The 18,261-nt window shown below is 44.1% G+C and overlaps 1 protein-coding gene across 1 annotated transcript in view; it reads right to left on the bottom strand.

The window, feature by feature from the left end:
• The window catches only part of EVC (EvC ciliary complex subunit 1), a 155,758-nt gene that overhangs the window by 85,833 nt on the left and 51,664 nt on the right, over window positions 1–18,261 (bottom strand). Inside the window, exons 5-9 of the mRNA XM_040419113.1 lie at window positions 14,292–14,376; window positions 11,808–11,906; window positions 10,051–10,188; window positions 6,705–6,863; window positions 3,395–3,611 (exon numbers count right to left, since the gene is read on the bottom strand). Coding sequence (XP_040275047.1) covers window positions 3,395–3,611; window positions 6,705–6,863; window positions 10,051–10,188; window positions 11,808–11,906; window positions 14,292–14,376 — 698 coding nt within the window. The remainder of the gene's footprint in view (window positions 1–3,394; window positions 3,612–6,704; window positions 6,864–10,050; window positions 10,189–11,807; window positions 11,907–14,291; window positions 14,377–18,261) is intronic.

The following is an 18,261-nucleotide window of genomic DNA, read 5'->3' as shown; positions in this document are numbered from 1 at the left end:
AAAAGAAAGATAACAACAAGTGGATGGATCATGGTGGATCCCATGTCTGCCACTGGCCCATGAGATGGTCTGGAGTGGGAGAAATGTGCCGGGGGGGGGGGGGGGGGATGGATGGGGAGAGATGTGCTGCTGCCAGCCCACTGGCCCATGGATTACAGTGGGAGAAATGTGCCATGGGGGGGGGGGGGGGGGGGGCGACAGAAGGAGAGATGTGCTGCTGCCATATGGCACTGGCCCATGGAGGGGAGAAATGTGCCATGGGGCTGGGGGGGGGGGGGGGGGAAGAGAGATGTGCTGCTGCCAAGTGCCACTGGCCCATGGAGTGGGAGAAATGGGGGGGGGGAGAGAGATGTCCTGCTGCCAACAGTGCCAAGTACACTGCCACTGGCCCATGGAGTGGTAGAAATGTGCTATGTGGGAAGTGTGCTGCCATGATGGAGGGGGGGAGAAATAATGTGACGCGAAGGGGGTGATGTAAAAAGAAGGGGGTGACGTGACATGGAGGGGGAGAAATGTGACATTAAGGCCGGGGCCCGTGGGGGCATCATTGGGGGCACTTTTTACTGGCACATTATTAGATTGCACTATGGGGTCACTTCTTACTGGCACATTATTGGGCGGCACTATGGGGGCACTTCTTGCCAACACATTATTGGTGGGCACTATAGGGGCATCTACTGAGGGCGAGGCTACAAAGAAGTGGTATGTTATATGGAGGGCTCTGTACAGTAGTATTTTATACTGGGACACATGGTGGGTACTATGGGGAAGGGGAGAGGAATACTATGGGGTCATCTACGGGGGGCACTAAGAAGGGGTATTTAATGCTTGCAAATTATGGGGGACACTGAGGGCATCTACTGGGGCACTATATAGGGGTATTTTATACTGGTACATTATGGTGGCACTATGGGAACATTAGCTCAACTGGGGGCATTACAAGGGGGTATTTTTTGCACTGTCACATTATAAGGAGAATTATTACTACTGGGGGGGGGGCATTATAGTGGGCTTTGTTACTCCCCCATGGTATGAGCCCCCTAGTAGCAGCACCAGCCTCTCCCTGCTCTGCTATCCCTCTGTCCCTTCTCCAAATCCTTATTATGAAATCTTTCTCATTAGGATAAAGCACAACATCAGCTCCACCGAGCCCCCGGCCAAAGTGTGGAAGTGGCGTCCGAGATCCCCAAGGGCCAAGCCAAGTAATTGTAAGTTTTCATGTAAATTATATTTGTTATATACATATAGCCTACACTGTGCCACACAATATACAGTTTCTTTTGTATGAACGTCCACAAATTAAATCTCCAAACTGATTGATGAACCAGATGTGTGGGCCAGCCACGATTAAACCTATTATTGTTTTTATTGATGACAGTACTCCCTGAGTGTTAGGTGTGGGGTGACCAGGCGTTATATGAAGGGGCAATACTGGTATTATATGGACAGAAGATATGGCATCCTCTGGGCAGTACTGTCTATGGTCAATTCATCCTTCACAAGCTCCCTGACTGCCACCTGCTTGGCTATCAGTGAGTGACAGTCAGTCAGTGTCACAGTGTGACTACTGAGTCACTGATAGCCAAGCAGCAGGCAGTGAAGTGCCATGAGAGCCAGGCCAAGCAGGTGGCAGTCAGGGTGCTGGAGAAGGAGGACCATAGACAGTACTGCCCAGAGGATGCCATCTCTGCTGTCCATATACCAGGCAGTATTGCCCCTTCAATCATATACCGCCTGCCTGCCTGGTCAGGGTGACCAGGCAGGCAGGCGGTAATCCTGGTGGTAGGCCTGGTATTCTGCAGACCATCTGCTTGTAAGTTACAAAAGCCTGGAAGCGTTCAGGTACAGAACACAACATTTCATTTGTTGGCGACAAAATGCAAATTAACATATTGCTGAGACTATAACAAAGGGTGCAAAAATAATATAGAATTAATAGACATTCAAGTGAAATAAGAAGAATTGGTCTTTCCTTTTGTGGTGACTTCCTATTTTAAAGTTTAGTCCCTGTACACAAACGGGGTTCCGTTCCACCCTCTTATATCTGCAATTAGGCTTCATACACGTGACCGTTTCAATGTCAATAAAATTATGCCCCCCCCTGGAAAAATTTCTGCGGACGCCCATGAGTCCCATATAATACTTCATATAATTTAACCATAATGTTTGAATGCTTGCTTGAGATAAAAAAGTGACTGTGCATTTATATTGTGGTTATAAATCATCACGTTGTCATCTACAACACGAAGGATTAATAGTACACTTTTTTCTCTAACTGCACACAGTATATAAAAAGACATTGACCTTGGTTAAATTAAAGTCACCACACGGAGTACCCCTCGAGCGTTTAGTCTGGCATCCAGCCTTTTTTTACAGAACATGCCAGTTTTATCCACAGATGACGATACATGGAGAATATAGAAATGTGCAGGTCAAGGTTGTATATGAAATCCTGCTTATAGAAGTGATATCATATAAAACATAAAAAACACTAAAAGAAAAAGTATTTTGTAAACAGCATTACTACATAGTAAAATAAATGACATGCATTCACATCAGGGCAATGCTTGAAACTGTGAGGGTCATGTGGAGCACTGCCTTGGACTGTGAGGGCAATGCAAGCATTACCTTGGACCGTGAGGGCCACATAGGGCACTGCCTTGCACAGTGAGGGCCATCTGGGCCACTGCCATGAACTGTAAGGACCATGTGAAGCACTGCCTTGGACTGTGATGGCCACTACCTTGGATTGTGAGGGCCATGTGGAGCTCTGCCTTGCATGTGAGGGCCATCTGGGGTATTTTCTTGGACCATAAGGGTGATGTGAGGCACTGCCTTTTACTGAGAGGGCGATGTAGTGCACTTCCTTGGACAGTGAGGGCCACGTGGGGCAATGCCTTGGATCGTGAAGGCCACTTGTGGCCTGATTTGGCCTCCGAAGGTCAATGGCTAATGTTGTAAAGGTCATGTAAGCAGTGATGTAAGGGACAAGTGGAGTCTGATCAAAGCTGTGGAGGCAACTGGGGACTGACTGGAACTGAGGGGGCCACATGAGCACTGACTGGTTCTGTGAGGGCCACATGGGCACTGACTGGGAATACTAGAAGGGTACTTCTGTGTGGCTTGGCTCACTTTGTGAGCACTGCACTGTGGCTGGATGAAGACAGAGACTAATATCTAATATGGACAAACTAGTCTGAGGAGTGAGAAGCTTTAATTTTGGATACTATGAGCTGTACAATTTTTGTAAAATTCCGTCCATTGAGCCCAATGATTAAACCAGAACAAAAACTCTTTGTAACATTAACATAATATAAAACATGGACAGCCTAATACTAGTAACACGGCTGCTGGGGAAATTTCCCATTATCTTCCCGCTGTTCAAACCACTCACCTTTGTTATATCGGGACACCTCCTCCCAAAAATCCTTGAAGAGCTGTGTAAGGTGCTGCTCCTTCTGCTTCACCGTCAGTTTCTTCTTTATTGTCAGCTGCTCAAGAGTTTTGGAAACTGCATTAAGTCGGCATTCACTTTCCTCCTGTATCTGATACTTTAGGGACTCAACTATCTTCGCCATGTGTTCCCAGCGGATCATTTTTTCTTGGATTTCCTTTCAAGAATATAGGACATTTAAAAGACGGTGCTTTGTCCATGGGATATGCTTGGTATTGTAGATCATCTCCATGCAAGGCAATGAAACTAAACTGCAATACCAGATACATCCTATAGAAAAGAGAGGCGCTGTTTCTGAAAGTCTCCTGTCCCTTCAATGACCTGCAGGTGGTGTCAGCACAATACAGATGCTGTTTCCTTTCACTGCAGATGCCTTTATTCTCCAATAAACTGGAGGCACAAATCATTGAGATGAGCACCATGAGGCCATGTACCAGGTCCTTTGAGAACTGCAGATGGCTGCTGCACTTGCGTTAAATACACTGCTGCAATAAACTTTAAATTGACACTTAAAGGGGAACTCTCAGTTGGGACGTTGATGGCATATTGTTAGGATATGTCATCAGTGTCAGATAGGTTTGGGTCCCACGTCTGTAGTGTTAGGACCACCTCACACCCGGTCACTGCAAGAGCCGCGAACCCATGAACACTAGGGATGAGCGAACTTCTGTTTTCAAGTTTGGCGTACAAGGTTCGGGTTATCTAAGAATTCCATTATGGATTTCGCTACCACGGACCATAAGTTATGGTCTGTGGTAGCGGAATCCATAACAGAATTCTTAGATAACCCGAACCTTGTACGCCAAACTTTGAAAACAGAAGTTTGCTCAACACTAGTGTGGGTCCCAGAGGACAACGCCTTTAACAAGCCACTGAAAAGGTCAAGATAAGGTTTGCTACAACTTGTATTTAACTTTGTAAGAGTCTTACGTTAAACTTTGCTACATCTGTAAGCATTTTCAGATACAGCATGGATCACCATGGAGCAATGGGAAGATAAACTGAGTCAATCTGAAGTAAGTGTCTGAGAGGGCCTGGCTGCAACTGGAAGTTACCTGCTGATTTTAGCACTATATGGGAGAGTTTTGTGGGTCCTGTATTATTTTTTATGGTAAGGCACTGTTATGCGAGTGCTCTACCATGTTATTACCGGGGCACTGTATGTTACCGTTATTTAGGCAGTATATCTTGGCACTTTATAGCCCTGTTATTCAGGATCTAAATGTCGATATCACACAATTATTAATTTGATTGTAAAGCTCTCTAAGGCCTCATGCACACGGCCGTTGTGCGGCCGTTCCGTGCTTTGGGGACCGCAATTGTGGTCCCCAATGCACGGGCAACATCTGTGCAGCGGGCCGGACCCATTCAACTTTAATAGGTCCATGGTATGTCCGAGATGTCATATTTTTTTGCTGTGGAACCACGTTAAGAAACACCACGGAAGCACTCCGTAGTGCTTCCAGTGTTCTGTTCCGTGACTCCGTTCTGCATCTCTGGAATTGCGGACCCATTCAAGTGAATAGGTCCGCATCCGTGATGTGGGGTGCACACAGCCGGTGGCCGTGGATTGCCGACCGGCCGTTTGCGGGCCGCAATACGGCCACGGCCACCAAACGGCCGTGTGCATGAGGCCTAAACGGTTGAAAAATCACCATATGAATGAAATGCTCAAGTTTAAAAAGTGCAGTGTATCCTGATAACCACACAGTTTTTGTTTGCCTTGGATTTTTAAACAAATCACATCCTATTCAACAGCACGTCTAGTGGACATAGTGTCCAAGAGGTGACAAACACCCTCAGACTCCACTGACCTACAAGTAAAGGTGCCCCTATACCTTCATTAGTGGTCTCTCCTTCATACACATACATGTAAGTGTTTGGTTTGTATGTATGTGTTTTCATTTTGGAAAGAGCCAAAAGGTCCCTGACACCTCTGGTGGTGGCTAATCTCCTGGGAGAACAAAAGAATCGGGCATTAAAATTCAAAACTATCTAAAAAAAAATAGTGTTTTTGTCCTTATCCGTTTTCCACTCCTGGGTGCCGCTGGATCTTCAAAGGATCAGTCCTTTCCCTAGTTTGCAAAATATTTCCATATGATCTGCGCTGCTCCTCTTTAATTTCCACCCTGCACACCAAAAAGTTCTGCTCCGTGTTGACAGAACCAGTTACCGATACCCCTGAGGATGCGAAACCTGGGTCGGGTGATATTGAGAGTGATACGCTGTTTTTAAAACTACATATATAAGTACAATAAAGTGGTTTTAAGAATTTTATAGACGGTGCTTCGCTATTAGAGGATCTCTATTGTTCTGTTTCCTCGCAGACACAACGGTGTTGGTGTTTGGAGCATATCAGGATGGTGTGAACAGGGAGGAAACCGGCGGTGTTAAGTAACACGGATTTCAGATCGGCTGGTTGATATGCGAGTGGACACAAGTGTTCTAGGAGTAGACCCTAAGTGTTGGGTGTATCAATTGCCTTGCAGTACTTCACTATTTTGGAATATCTTCTTTTGAGAAACATCTTGCCTACCAGGAAGGTAGTTGAGTGAAGTTACTGTGGGACGTGCATCACTAACTGATTCTGTCAACGAGGAGGAGAACTTTTCGGTATGCAGGGTGAAAATTAAAGAGAAGCAGCGCAGAACATATGGAAATATATTGAAATTCAAAACACCCGATTCATCTCTCCCTCAACATTATCTGTTGGGGGAGAATTGGATCTTTAAAGGGACAATCCATTTACATTAGATTGTCGGCAGGTCATGCTGGAGACATTGGGTTTTGCTAAGGTGCACATCATTTTGATGGGAACGGAGACTGACTGTAAGCATTTCAGCCATGAGCTGGTTTTCTTTCTTTGGAAGGAGAGATTAGTCCAGTATTTACACTGGAAGATCCCTGGAAGATAAAGTAGACCTTTATCTCATGTCCTTTTACCCTCACTTACATGGTGTTCAATGACAATATCTTCTAGTATTTTCATAGCTCTATTGTTTTCAGTTTGTGGAAATACTGTTTCTGCTCATATTGTAATCTCTTCCCACGGTCCAAATTGCCTGAGCTATTCTGTGTTTCCCTCCTTAGAAGTAAGTTCATGGTGCCCCATCCCAATGATTTGCAAGGAGACAATTACAACCCCTATAGCTCAACCACCGATCTAGGTGTTATATACAACTTCAACATAAAGATCCCAAACACAAACTGAAAATACATACAACTTCATAAAGTTAGTCATGTAAACTACCATGGCCAGCTCCTCCTGGGAATCACTCAGGATGCCTTCAACAGCGATCATTTTCAAAATCAAGTTCATCATTATCCTTTCGGCTTCCTCATAAGAACATTTTGCTTTGTCATGAAGTAATTGATGGACGTTCTCAATCTGCTTCCAGAAGCCTTCTAACTGTAAGGGAACAATGAAGCGCATAGGACAACGGGTCAAGACATGAAGGGCAAAGTTGCCAAACATCTGTAAACTTTTGGATTGGGCACTTTTTTCAAGATTCCATAAAAATAATTGAATGCCATCATAAGGAGCTTGTACAAATTATTTTGATTATTTACGCTTCCCAGTATCTACTGCTAAAGTCTTCATATTCGTATCCTGAGCTATAGGGTACCTTATTTTCACATGGACCATTGCTACCAGGTCCCAATACACAGCTGATCTCCTTAACCCTTTCAGCCCCTGGAAATTTTCAATTTTTCCGTTTCCGTGTTTTACTCATGGCTTTCCTAAAGCCATAACTTTTTTATTTTTATGTTCACATAGCTGTATGAGGGCTTGTTATTTGAGGGACAAGTTATACTTTCTAATGGCATCTTTTACTGTTGCATGTGATTTAGTGTTAAGCTGGAAAAAAATTCCAAATCAGGTGCATTAGGCGCATTTTTGCCACAGTTTTATAGGTTTTGATTTTACTGCGCTGTCTATGTGGTAAAACTGACCTGTTACCTTCATCCTCTAAGTCAGAACGATTACAGAGATACTACATTTATATAGTTTTTCTTGTGTTTAATACTTTAAAAAAAATAAAAACTTTGAAAAAAACATTTTTTTATTTGCATTGCCATATTCTTGCCCTCATAAGTTATTTATTTTTACATCTATGGAGTTGTGCGATTGCTAATTTTTTGCAGGGCAAGCTATACATTTATTTTTAGATATATTTATCTAATATTCCATCGTATATATTTTTTGGGGAGATGTGAAGTGACCAATATATTTTATAAATAAATAATATATATATATATATATATATATATATATATATATATATATATATATATATATATACACACACACAGTCAGGTCCATAAATATTGGGACATCGACACAATTCTAACATTTTTGGCTCTATACACCACCACAATGGATTGGAAATTAAACGAACAAGATGTGTTTTAACTGCAGACTGTCCGCTTTAATTTGAGGGTATTTACATCCAAATCAGGTGAACGGTGTAGGAATTACAACTGTTTGCATATGTGCCTCCCACTTGTTAAGGAACCAAAAGTAATGGAACATAATAATAATCATAAATCAAACTTTCACTTTTTAATATTTGGTTGCAAATCCTTTGCAGTCAATTACAGCCTGAAGTCTGGAACGCATAGACATCACCAGACGCTGGGTTTCATCTCTGGTGATGCTCTGCCAGGCCTCTACTGCAACTGTCTTCAGTTCCTGCTTGTTCTTGGGGCATTTTCCCTTCAGTTTTGTCTTCAGCAAGTGAAATGCATGCTCAATCGGATTCAGGTCAGGTGATTGACTTGGCCATTGCATAACATCCCACTTCTTTCCCTTAAAAAACTCTTTGGTTGCTTTTGCAGTATGCTTTGGGTCATTGTCCATCTGCACTGTGAAGTGCCGTCCAATGAGTTCTGAAGCATTTGGCTGAATATGAGCAGATAATATTGCCCGAAACACTTCAGAATTCATCCTGCTGCTTTTGTCAGCAGTCAAATCATCAATAAATGCAAGAGAACCAGTTCCATTGGCAGCCATACATGCCCACTTCATGACACAACCACCACCATGCTTCACTGATGAGATGGCATGCTTAGGATCATGAGCAGTTCCTTTCCTTTTCCATACTCTTCTCTTCCCATCACTCTGGTACAAGTTGATCTTGGTCTCATCTGTCCATAGGAAGTTTTTCCAGAACTGTGAAGGCTTTTTTAGATGTTATTTCGCAAACTCTAATCTGGCCTTCCTGTTTTTGAGGCTCACCAATGGTTTACATCTTGTGGTGAACCCTCTATATTCACTCTGGTGAAGTCTTCTCTTGATTGTTGACTTTGACACACATACACCTACCTCATGGAGAGTGTTCTTGATCTGGCCAACTGTTCTGAAGGGTGTTTTCTTCACCAGGGAAAGAATTCTTCGGTCATCCACCACAGTTGTTTTCCGTGGTCTTCCGGGTCTTTTGGTGTTGCTGAGCTCACAGATGCGTTCCTTCTTTTTAAGAATGTTCCAAACAGTTGTTTTGGCCACGCCTAATGTTTTTGCTATCTCTCAGAAGTTTTTTTTGGGTTTTTTTCAGCCTAATAATGGCTTGCTTCACTGATAGTGACAGCTCTTTGGATCTCATCTTGAGAGTTGACAGCAACAGATTCCAAATGCAAATCGCCCACTTGAAATGAACTCTGGACCTTTTATCTGCTCATTGTAATTGGGATAATGAGGGAATAACACACACCTGGCCATGGAACAGCTGAGAAGCCAATTGTCCCATTACTTTTGGTCCCTTAACAAGTGGGAGGCTCATATGCAAACTGTTGTAATTCCTGCACCGTTCACCTGATTTGGATGTAAATACCCTCAAATTAAAGCTGACAGTCTGCAGTTAAAGCACATCTTGTTCGTTTCATTTCAAATCCTTTGTGGTGGTGTATAGAGCCCAAAATTTTAGAATTGTGTTGATGTCCCAATATTTTTGGACCTGACTGTGTGTATATATATATCATTTTTTTTTTACTCTTTTTAAAAGTTCCCCTTTTGTTATACATTATATGGAAGTCTATGAGAATTTCACTATGTTGCTAAAGAGCCCTCCACAGGAACATAGCTGTGGCAGCCTCGGATCATACACTGGGACCAGGGTTTGCCGCAGGAAATGAACGGCTTCCCCGATCGTCCTTAGTGGGAGCCTTTGCAGTTTCATTAGTTGTCAGATGCCATGTCACGTTTGACCACGGCATCTGAGGGGTTAAATATCTGCGATTAGCCTTATTGATGATTACATATTTCAGCCCCGGGTGTCTGCTGTAGGCTTCCGGCGGCTATGGCGCCCGCTGTGGCTGCAAGCGGGCGCCCTCTTAAAAGACCCAGACAGGGCTGTACATCTATGGTGCTGGTCTGGAAGGGGTTAAGGAGATCAGTACCTCCTTTGCTTGAGCTATAGACGTGTATTACTTATAATCTGTATGGTTCATTATGGATTTCCACTGCGTCTGTAAAAAATGTTGGCTGTCCATGATTTTGTCCGGAAAAAAATAGAAAATTAGGTAATCCTGATGAAGAGTTCTTAAACAGATCATAAGACGCAGGAAAGTAATATTACGTTTTTACATTCTGCACATACATTTCGGATGAGGTGGTCAGAATATTCTCTCTCCCTTCTCTCGATGTCTTCCATGGTTTGAGACTCTAAACCTTTCCCATGGTATGATTTGTTTGACATCAACCTGGACTGGTACTTCTGTTCCAGCTCCTCCAGCTCCTGCATTGTAAATACCAAAGGCCAATGGTTATCGCTGTGACATACTGTATTTATGGGGGAGATCAACTATACAGGTGGTGTAAAGGAAAACCTGGCTTAGTTTCCCCTAGCAACCAATCAGATTCCACCTTTCATGTTTCAGAGCTTCTTTGGAAAATTAAAGGATTAATCTGATTGGTTGCCATGGGCAACTAAGCCAGTTTGCCTTTGAACCACTTTTGTAGTAAATCTCCCACTGTTTCTGGCCTATAGGAACAGATTAATAAACTAATATAGATTTCACTGTACTTTCACACAACTTCATTTCATTTAATAGAGAATGGTGTAACTAGAACATTTCTAAATCATCACAGTGGTGAGCAGGTGTAATTACAAGCCATCCCATTCACTTCAATGGGAAGGCTCGTTCCTATACAAGTGACTACTACAGAGCTGTCCTATAGAAGTGAATGGGACGGCTTGGTTGTGATTACACCTGCTTACCGCTGCGGTTGCAACATCGAGCGAGAAGGCATCGCTCGTACACTTTCTCTTCATACAACGGATCGGTGGGGGTGCTGGGAGTAGGACCCCCGCCGATCTGATATCGATTACCTATGTGAGGGATAGGTCATCAATATAAAAAAAAAAAAAGCAGACAACCCCTTTAAGATGGGCATATACATTAGCTGTTGAACACTCATTATACTGACTGTGCTGTCTTGACTCCCCCCATACACATAATGTACTAGCAGACACCTCTGGTAGCGGTTTATCACACAGGGATCGAAATTCATCTCCAGCATCATCATCTGACCCTACCTCAATCCCATGTCTTTATACTCACGGGATCTGATGAGATATTTTACCACCAGCCATTTTATAACTGACAATGCCTTAATCCCCCCCCCCCCCCCCCCCCACATTAAATATTAAAGGGGTATTCTTATCTGGGCATATTGATAGGATTTTCCATACATATATGATAGGTGATACGTATAGGTGGCCCAAGGCATGAATGAGGAGCATACCCTCACTGCTATGTATGGCCACTCCTCCATTCATTACTATGGGACTTCCGAAAATAGCAGAGCCAGCACTCAGTGATTTTCTGAAGTTCCATAGGCGGCTTTCTCTCCAGTTCCAGCGGGGCGCTGTTCTTGAGCTAGGACTCGCACCTATTGGACACTTAAAGCATATCCGGTCGATATGCCATAGACGCCCGGGTGGGAATGCCCCATTAAAGATGATATCAAATAGTAGAAATACCCCCTACAATGCCCAGGCCCCTCCTATAGACAATACTTACCCAGTCCCCGACACCTGCGTCCCTCCGGATCGCTGCGCGGCCGCCTCTGCATCTCCCTGCCGCGTGGATCAAAACATCCAGCGACGGGGGAAGCAGCCAATAGCAGGCCGCGACAGTGACCAGCCTCCTTAGCATTGTGGGTGACGCAGGTGGCCAGGGACCGAGTAAGTATTGTCTATTGGATAACCCCTTTAAGGTAATACAGAACTTAGAACTTAGTCAAAAATGCTAACAATTCTAGGAAGCCAAAAGGTTAAGTATAGTACTATAACCCCTAGTATCCTTAAATAAACACTTTCCACAATAAATAACACCAATGTGACCGCCTTACCGCCTCCTGTGATGAAATAACGTGTGCGTACAGTTCTCTATCAATCTTTTTCTGCAGCAGTAAGTCGCTCAGGTTTATACGGAGAATCTGGACAAACATCTACAGCACAAGATTATAAAGAGGGGAAAAAAATAATCAATGTTTAAGTGAATACAGGGCTCAGAGGTGTCAGCACAGCAATTTATTCCCATCTAATGGAGACATACACTGTGAACTATAGTCTGCAGAAAATATCGTATTCCCAATGCCTACATCAAATGAAAGACACAGTCACAATAACATGTTCCGTACAGATCCATTATAAGTTTATAACGTACGTTTGTGCTGAGATGAAATCATTGTCCAGGCTTAAAGGAAATGTGTTATCAGAAAATGATCTATTGTTTAAATCACGTTTTTATATTTAACATATATATATTTTTTTTTTATTTATGTTATTTTAATTTTCTATGTCACATAAATCCTGCTGTTTTCACACTGGCCACTAAGCCTAATAACAGGCGCCACTTCTTGGTCTGCACAGATCACTTTACTGTAGTTATCTGCTTATCTATACACAGAGGTGATAGAATTACAGGCAGGATTAGAATGACAGATAAGACAGGATCCACCATTCACAATAGGGGATTGTCAGAGTGTATCTATTCTTTCCTTATACAATGACCGCTGCACAGGTCACATAGCTGCCTAGAAAACTCTCCCATAGAAGTCAATGAGGTCCCATCCTGACCATTGTGTCTATGAACCACGGGGCTGCAATAAATCTTCTTAATGTTTTATTAATGCTGTTAGGAACAGCTCAGGCAAGATGGCCGCCGCAATCAGAAAATAAAAACAGATTAGAAGAAAAGGATGTGTCTAAGCATGTAGCAGTACAATAGAATTGTCCTCTGTCATTAAAACCTCCACCCTCCAAAGATGAGGTGACTCTGCTAATCATATCCCAGTCTACACAGTAAAGCTTTAAAAAGGGAGTTGTAGAACATGTCACTGCTTTGAACTGGTATACTGGGTTTCCTGCATCCCCATTACCCAATAGACAAGGGACCAAGAGGTGGGACGCACAGTAATCGAGCATTAAAGGTAGATCCTCTGACTACACCATAAATTTATTATACTGTTCCAAAACATGCTGAGTGGTCATCACTAACTAAAGGTTTTGCCTGAATGGCATATATTCCACCATTGATATGCAAGGTTGAGCAGACTGTAAATCACTGTACATGTACAAACAGACACGGTAAAGAGAGGTCCCATCAGGACAACCCCTTCTCTAACTTGGGACCTGCAGCCCAACAGCTGATCACTGTGCATGCTCTGTTGTGGTCTGTTTAGTGACATGCAACATAATGCAGTCTAACATGATGCCGTTTATAAACATTTTTTTAAAGGAGGCATCTCAGCATTTCTCAGCTTTATTCACTCCACTGTTGAGTTGAAGGTGCACATGCTGTATTTTGACACTCTTAAAGGGGTTATGCCAAAACTGATGTAAAACATGAATACCAGACATCATATAGTAACAAAGCCAGAACCAGCCCTATACCTCATATGGATCCAGAGATCCAGCCCATTCACTGCTCTGCTAGTTTCTTTTCAGGCTGGCAGCTCAGGAGGTGTGTCCTTTCTCAGGGGGTGTGCCCTTCCTGCTGCTGCAGCTCTCTCCCCATCACAGCTCAGTGGTTGTGTTCTTTATCAGGGGCATGTGCTGTCTGCTGTATTTCTCTCCTTGTACCTTTCACAGCTTCTAACAGTAGGTAGGGTTGGTGACAGTTGAAAGATGGAACTGAGCATGTGCACATTACTATACAGATTTACAGTACCCCAGAAGGAGTACTGCAAAGGGTTAATAGTTAATGCTATGTTACTGAGTAAAATATTGTGATTTATTGTGGTTTATATGTATTTAATAGCAATGTATAGGCAACCTGTAGTTAAAAAAGTGGCAGGCTGGTTAGGTTGCCAGGGTGATGGACTGGGTCTGTTTTAGTTTAGTCTGAGCAGAACAAAGGAAAATACATGGTGTGTGAAAGCTCCTGCTATCCAGACCCAAGTTCAGAGAACCGCTTTATCTAAGACTTCATCTGCCAAAGAAGCAACTCTACTACCCGAGTACCCTTGAGAGAAAGAGAGCCGACAACTTAGAAGGTCCAGAACCTTATCCAGGCCACGCTGACAAGTCAGTAAGGTATTTGATTGTTTACGGCATAAGAGACTTTATTGCTGTGGAAAGGATTATTGCCTCCGACACCTCGAGACGGACTGGCGACCCGTATCCAAGACCTGCACTCCTCAGTTCAGAAACTGCAGAAGGAGTTAACGAAAACCTGCTGCTGTTCTGTATAGAAACTGCAAAGTGTCCTTTGATAGAGAGAGAGAGAAAGAGAAAGAGAAAGAGAGAAAGAGAGAGAGAGAGAAAGAGAAAGAGAAAGAGAAAGAGAAGGTGTATGGGCAGCTGGGGACTCATTGTTCGGCGGCACTCACCACGTATTGCTCTTCTCGGAGTTCAGTGTTCAGTAGAGGTAAGCTTTGCAAACACAGAGAGTACAGACACAGCTTCACATCACAGCTGAAAGAGAACAATCACCGACCATTAAAAGATAGATCTTCATTTAACCAACAACATGTCACAGTACACACAGTAAAGCTTTATTAGTTTCACATTATTGTATCGTGTTATAGGTCCTTTTTTGCATTTTAGTAATATACTAGCACAATATGATTTAAAGGGGCATTACACCAGTAAAAGGGCTATGTCATCACTCGCTCATAATTCGGGCTGACCTCTGGGACCTTCATCGATTGCTAGAACGAAGCAGGGACTGCAAATCCCACTTACTTGAATTAATTAACACAGCACTTAGTTGGGCACAGGCCTTCCCTTCCTGTGGTGGTCCTTAAGGAGGTTACCTCACTGTTAGCCAACTGACAACACATTAAAGGGGTTATCCAAGACAGACAGACCTCCCAGAGTGGCCGACTCAAGGTGGAGATCATGCTTACCTGGTCCCTGCCTCTGGGTTCGGTGTCAATGCTCCTGGGACGGCTATCCCACTCCCTGCTGCACTAAGATCAACATCCGTCGACAGGGGGACACGTAACCGCTGCAGCCAATCACAGGCTGCAGTGGTCACCTGCTCTCCTTGCATCACATGACCAGCTGTCATGATGCAAGGGGAACAGGTTACAACTGCGGCCTGCGATTGGCTGCAGAGGTCACACATTCCCACTGTTGACAGATGTACAGGCATAAAAGTCCTCATTTTATGCAACCAAAGATGGAAGCAATATTTTCATTCAAATGCAATAATAAAAGTATTTTCTCCCAGATGACTTTTGGTTTTGGATCCTAGGGAACCTGAGCAGTCAGAACGCAGATCAGTACCCATATCTCTCATGAAGAACTGCCTGCTCCATCAGCTGGTTGTATTTAAGGGGTTCTCCATGATTTTAACACTGATGGACTATCTTCATCCAATCAGCATGGGCACTCCTCTACATGGGCAGCTGTATCACCGCAGCATCGGGCACAAATGTCTGTATGGATAAGCCGCTGTGCCCCCATAACCAATGAAGGGGACATGGCGCTTGTAGCTGCAGCACGACCCCGTAACTGGTCAGTGGAGGCAAATATTTACTAAGACGTGGAGAAGAAAAATCGGCCTTCCAGAAATAGCCGACTTGCCAAAATGATTCCAAAAGTGTGTGAATGGCTTATCTAAGAAGTCAGAGAACATGTGAGAAACGACAAGCTTCCCAGCTTCAGCTGCTGCTGTACAGGACTCAATCGAGTAGATTTGCTAATCAAAGCGCACCATAAGGGCTCATGCACACGGCTGTTGCCCGGCCCTGGCTGTATTGCGACCCGCAAACAGAGGGGCCGCAATACACAGGCACCGACCGTGTTCACTTGAATGGGTCCGCAGTCTGGGAGATGTGGAACGGAGGCACGGATCGGAAGCCCACTGGGAGCCCTACGGTGTGCTTCCGTGGGTTTTCTGTCCGTGCCTCCGCACGCGGATCGTCGGATGCGGATTGCGGACCCCATTCAAGTGAATGGGTCCGCGATCCGCATGCGTCGGCCCCACGGTCGTTGCATGAGGCCTAAATCTGATACACATGCCATTCACCACATTTATTCATTTTTTTTTGGACACTTTTTGCACCTTGGGTAACAAGACGGTGAGACGTTGTATAAAAGGGGGGGCTCAAAGGAGCTCTTTGGGACATTCATATGGATTGCCTATATGATAGGATATCGGCGAGGCTCCAACTCTTGGCAGCCCCGTCCAATAGATAGTGGCTGTGCATGGTATTGCAGCTCAGCCCCATTCACTTGAAGGACATGTGACTGATGAACGTGATGTCATATGGCCTAGGAAGAGGCCTAAGCGCTCACAGAATGCCATGGCCTCTTCATACAGACGACCGGCAGGGCTGTCGGGAGTCATTTAGATATTCATCTGAGGATAGGCCATCAATATAAAAAATTCGGAGAACCCCTTTAAGATGTCACATAGTGCGCACAATTTTGGGGCAAAGCAAGCCATCCAATAGGCACTGTAAAGTCTGACAGTAGCTTTTAAGAATGCACCAAAAGGTACAGCAGCCGCCACTCGGATAAATCTGGTACATCGTCACACTATCTGGTCTAGTAGTTCATTTATATGGGCAGATCATTGGGTATGAATACCCGTTTTCGATAAGTGCCCCACGTGAATGTGCCGCCGATCACAGGACACGGGATCAAAACGCTCGTTTCTCATTTATGCAGCACAAATAATCACTTTATGCTGCCGACCTGTGTAAACGGAGTTGTGCTGACAACAAGGGGAGGAACAATTGCAGAAGTGATCATTCATCCCTGTGCAGCGGAGATGACTGCTGCATGTGATTGCAGCTGAACGAGCAGGGAGTGAACAGTTCATTTCTGACCATTGCCCGGGCCCTCACTCCTATTGTTTGAATTGTGGATTAGTTTCTTAGGCCTTATCCGCACATCAGTGAATCACGGACAGCACATGTACCCATTGATTTTAAAAGGGTTTTCTAAGACTTTAGGTATGTCATCAGTATCTGATCGGTGGGGGTCCGGCACTCCTGTGAGCAGCACAGCGCCATACATTGCATAGCGGTTGTGCTTGGTATCACGCTCAGTCCCATTCACTTCCATAGGACTGAGCTGTGCCTAAGCCATGTGACCGATGAACGTGGCCTAGGAAAAGCTGCAGAAAGGTCGTGGCACTAATGCTAGCTCCACAGCTGATCAGTGGAAGTTTATTAACACATCATTGGTTTTCCACACTGACCATGGCCATTATTTTGGTCCATGGTGCTGACCAAACACGCCCACTGAAGACTATAGGTCCGTGAAAAACCACTGACCCAACGCAAATTACACATAAGCCCATTCATATCTATGGGTCTGTAAAAAATGCGGACAACACGATGATGTCATCCCTGTGATGTTTGCATCCATTCCACAAATTATAGAACATGTCCCATTCTTGTCCAATTTGCGGACAAGAAAAGGCAGTTCTATTAAGAAAATGCGGCATGCACACAGCTAGTATATGTTTTTGGCCGATCCAAGGGTTACAGATCACAAAATCCATATGGTCGTGTGCATGAGGCCTAACTCTGCAACATGTGATTTTGCTTGTACATGTATCCTCTGATTTGGTAAGTGCTGCATATATAACTGGCTGCAGCAGGAGCCCCCCCCCCCCCCCATGTCTTCACTAAGCAGTCATGCATGTGGACACTTTTGACATGGGAATTTTTTTTTTTACATATGCTGGTTGCACTAATTTCAGTCTGTAAACTTTATACCATCATTCATTTTCAGAACTGGCTCCTAGTTTCAGATTTTTCTCATACGGGTATGTCCCTTCCAATAATACGTGCTGGATCTGTGTGTCCAGGATGCTGCTGTCTTCCCCTGCAAACTACACTGCTCAAAAAAATAAAGGGAACACAAAAATAACACATCCTAGATCTGAGTTAATTAAATATTCTTCTGAAATACTTTGTTCTTTACATAGTTGAATGTGCTGACAACAAAATCACACAAAAATAAAAAAATGGAAATCAAATTTTTCAACCCATGGAGGTCTGGATTTGGAGTCACCCTCAAAATTAAAGTGGAAAAACACACTACAGGCTGATCCAACTTTGATGTAATGTCCTTAAAACAAGTCAAAATGAGGCTCAGTAGTGTGTGTGGCCTCCACGTGCCTGTATGACCTCCCTACAATGCCTGTGCATGCTCCTGATGAGGTGGCGGACGGTCTCCTGAGGGATCTCCTCCCAGACCTGGACTAAAGCATCTGCCAACCCCTGGACAGTCTGTGGTGCAACGTGACGTTGGTGGATAGAGAGAGACATGATGTCCCAGATGTGCTCAATTGGATTCAGGTCTGGGGAACAGGCGGGCCAGTCCATAGCATCAATG

This window comes from Bufo bufo, chromosome 2 (genome assembly GCF_905171765.1).
Source record: "Bufo bufo chromosome 2, aBufBuf1.1, whole genome shotgun sequence".
NCBI classification, from domain to species: domain Eukaryota; kingdom Metazoa; phylum Chordata; class Amphibia; order Anura; family Bufonidae; genus Bufo; species Bufo bufo.
Note: the sequence above shows the minus strand (reverse complement) of the source record. Positions and strands in the feature narration are given on the sequence as shown.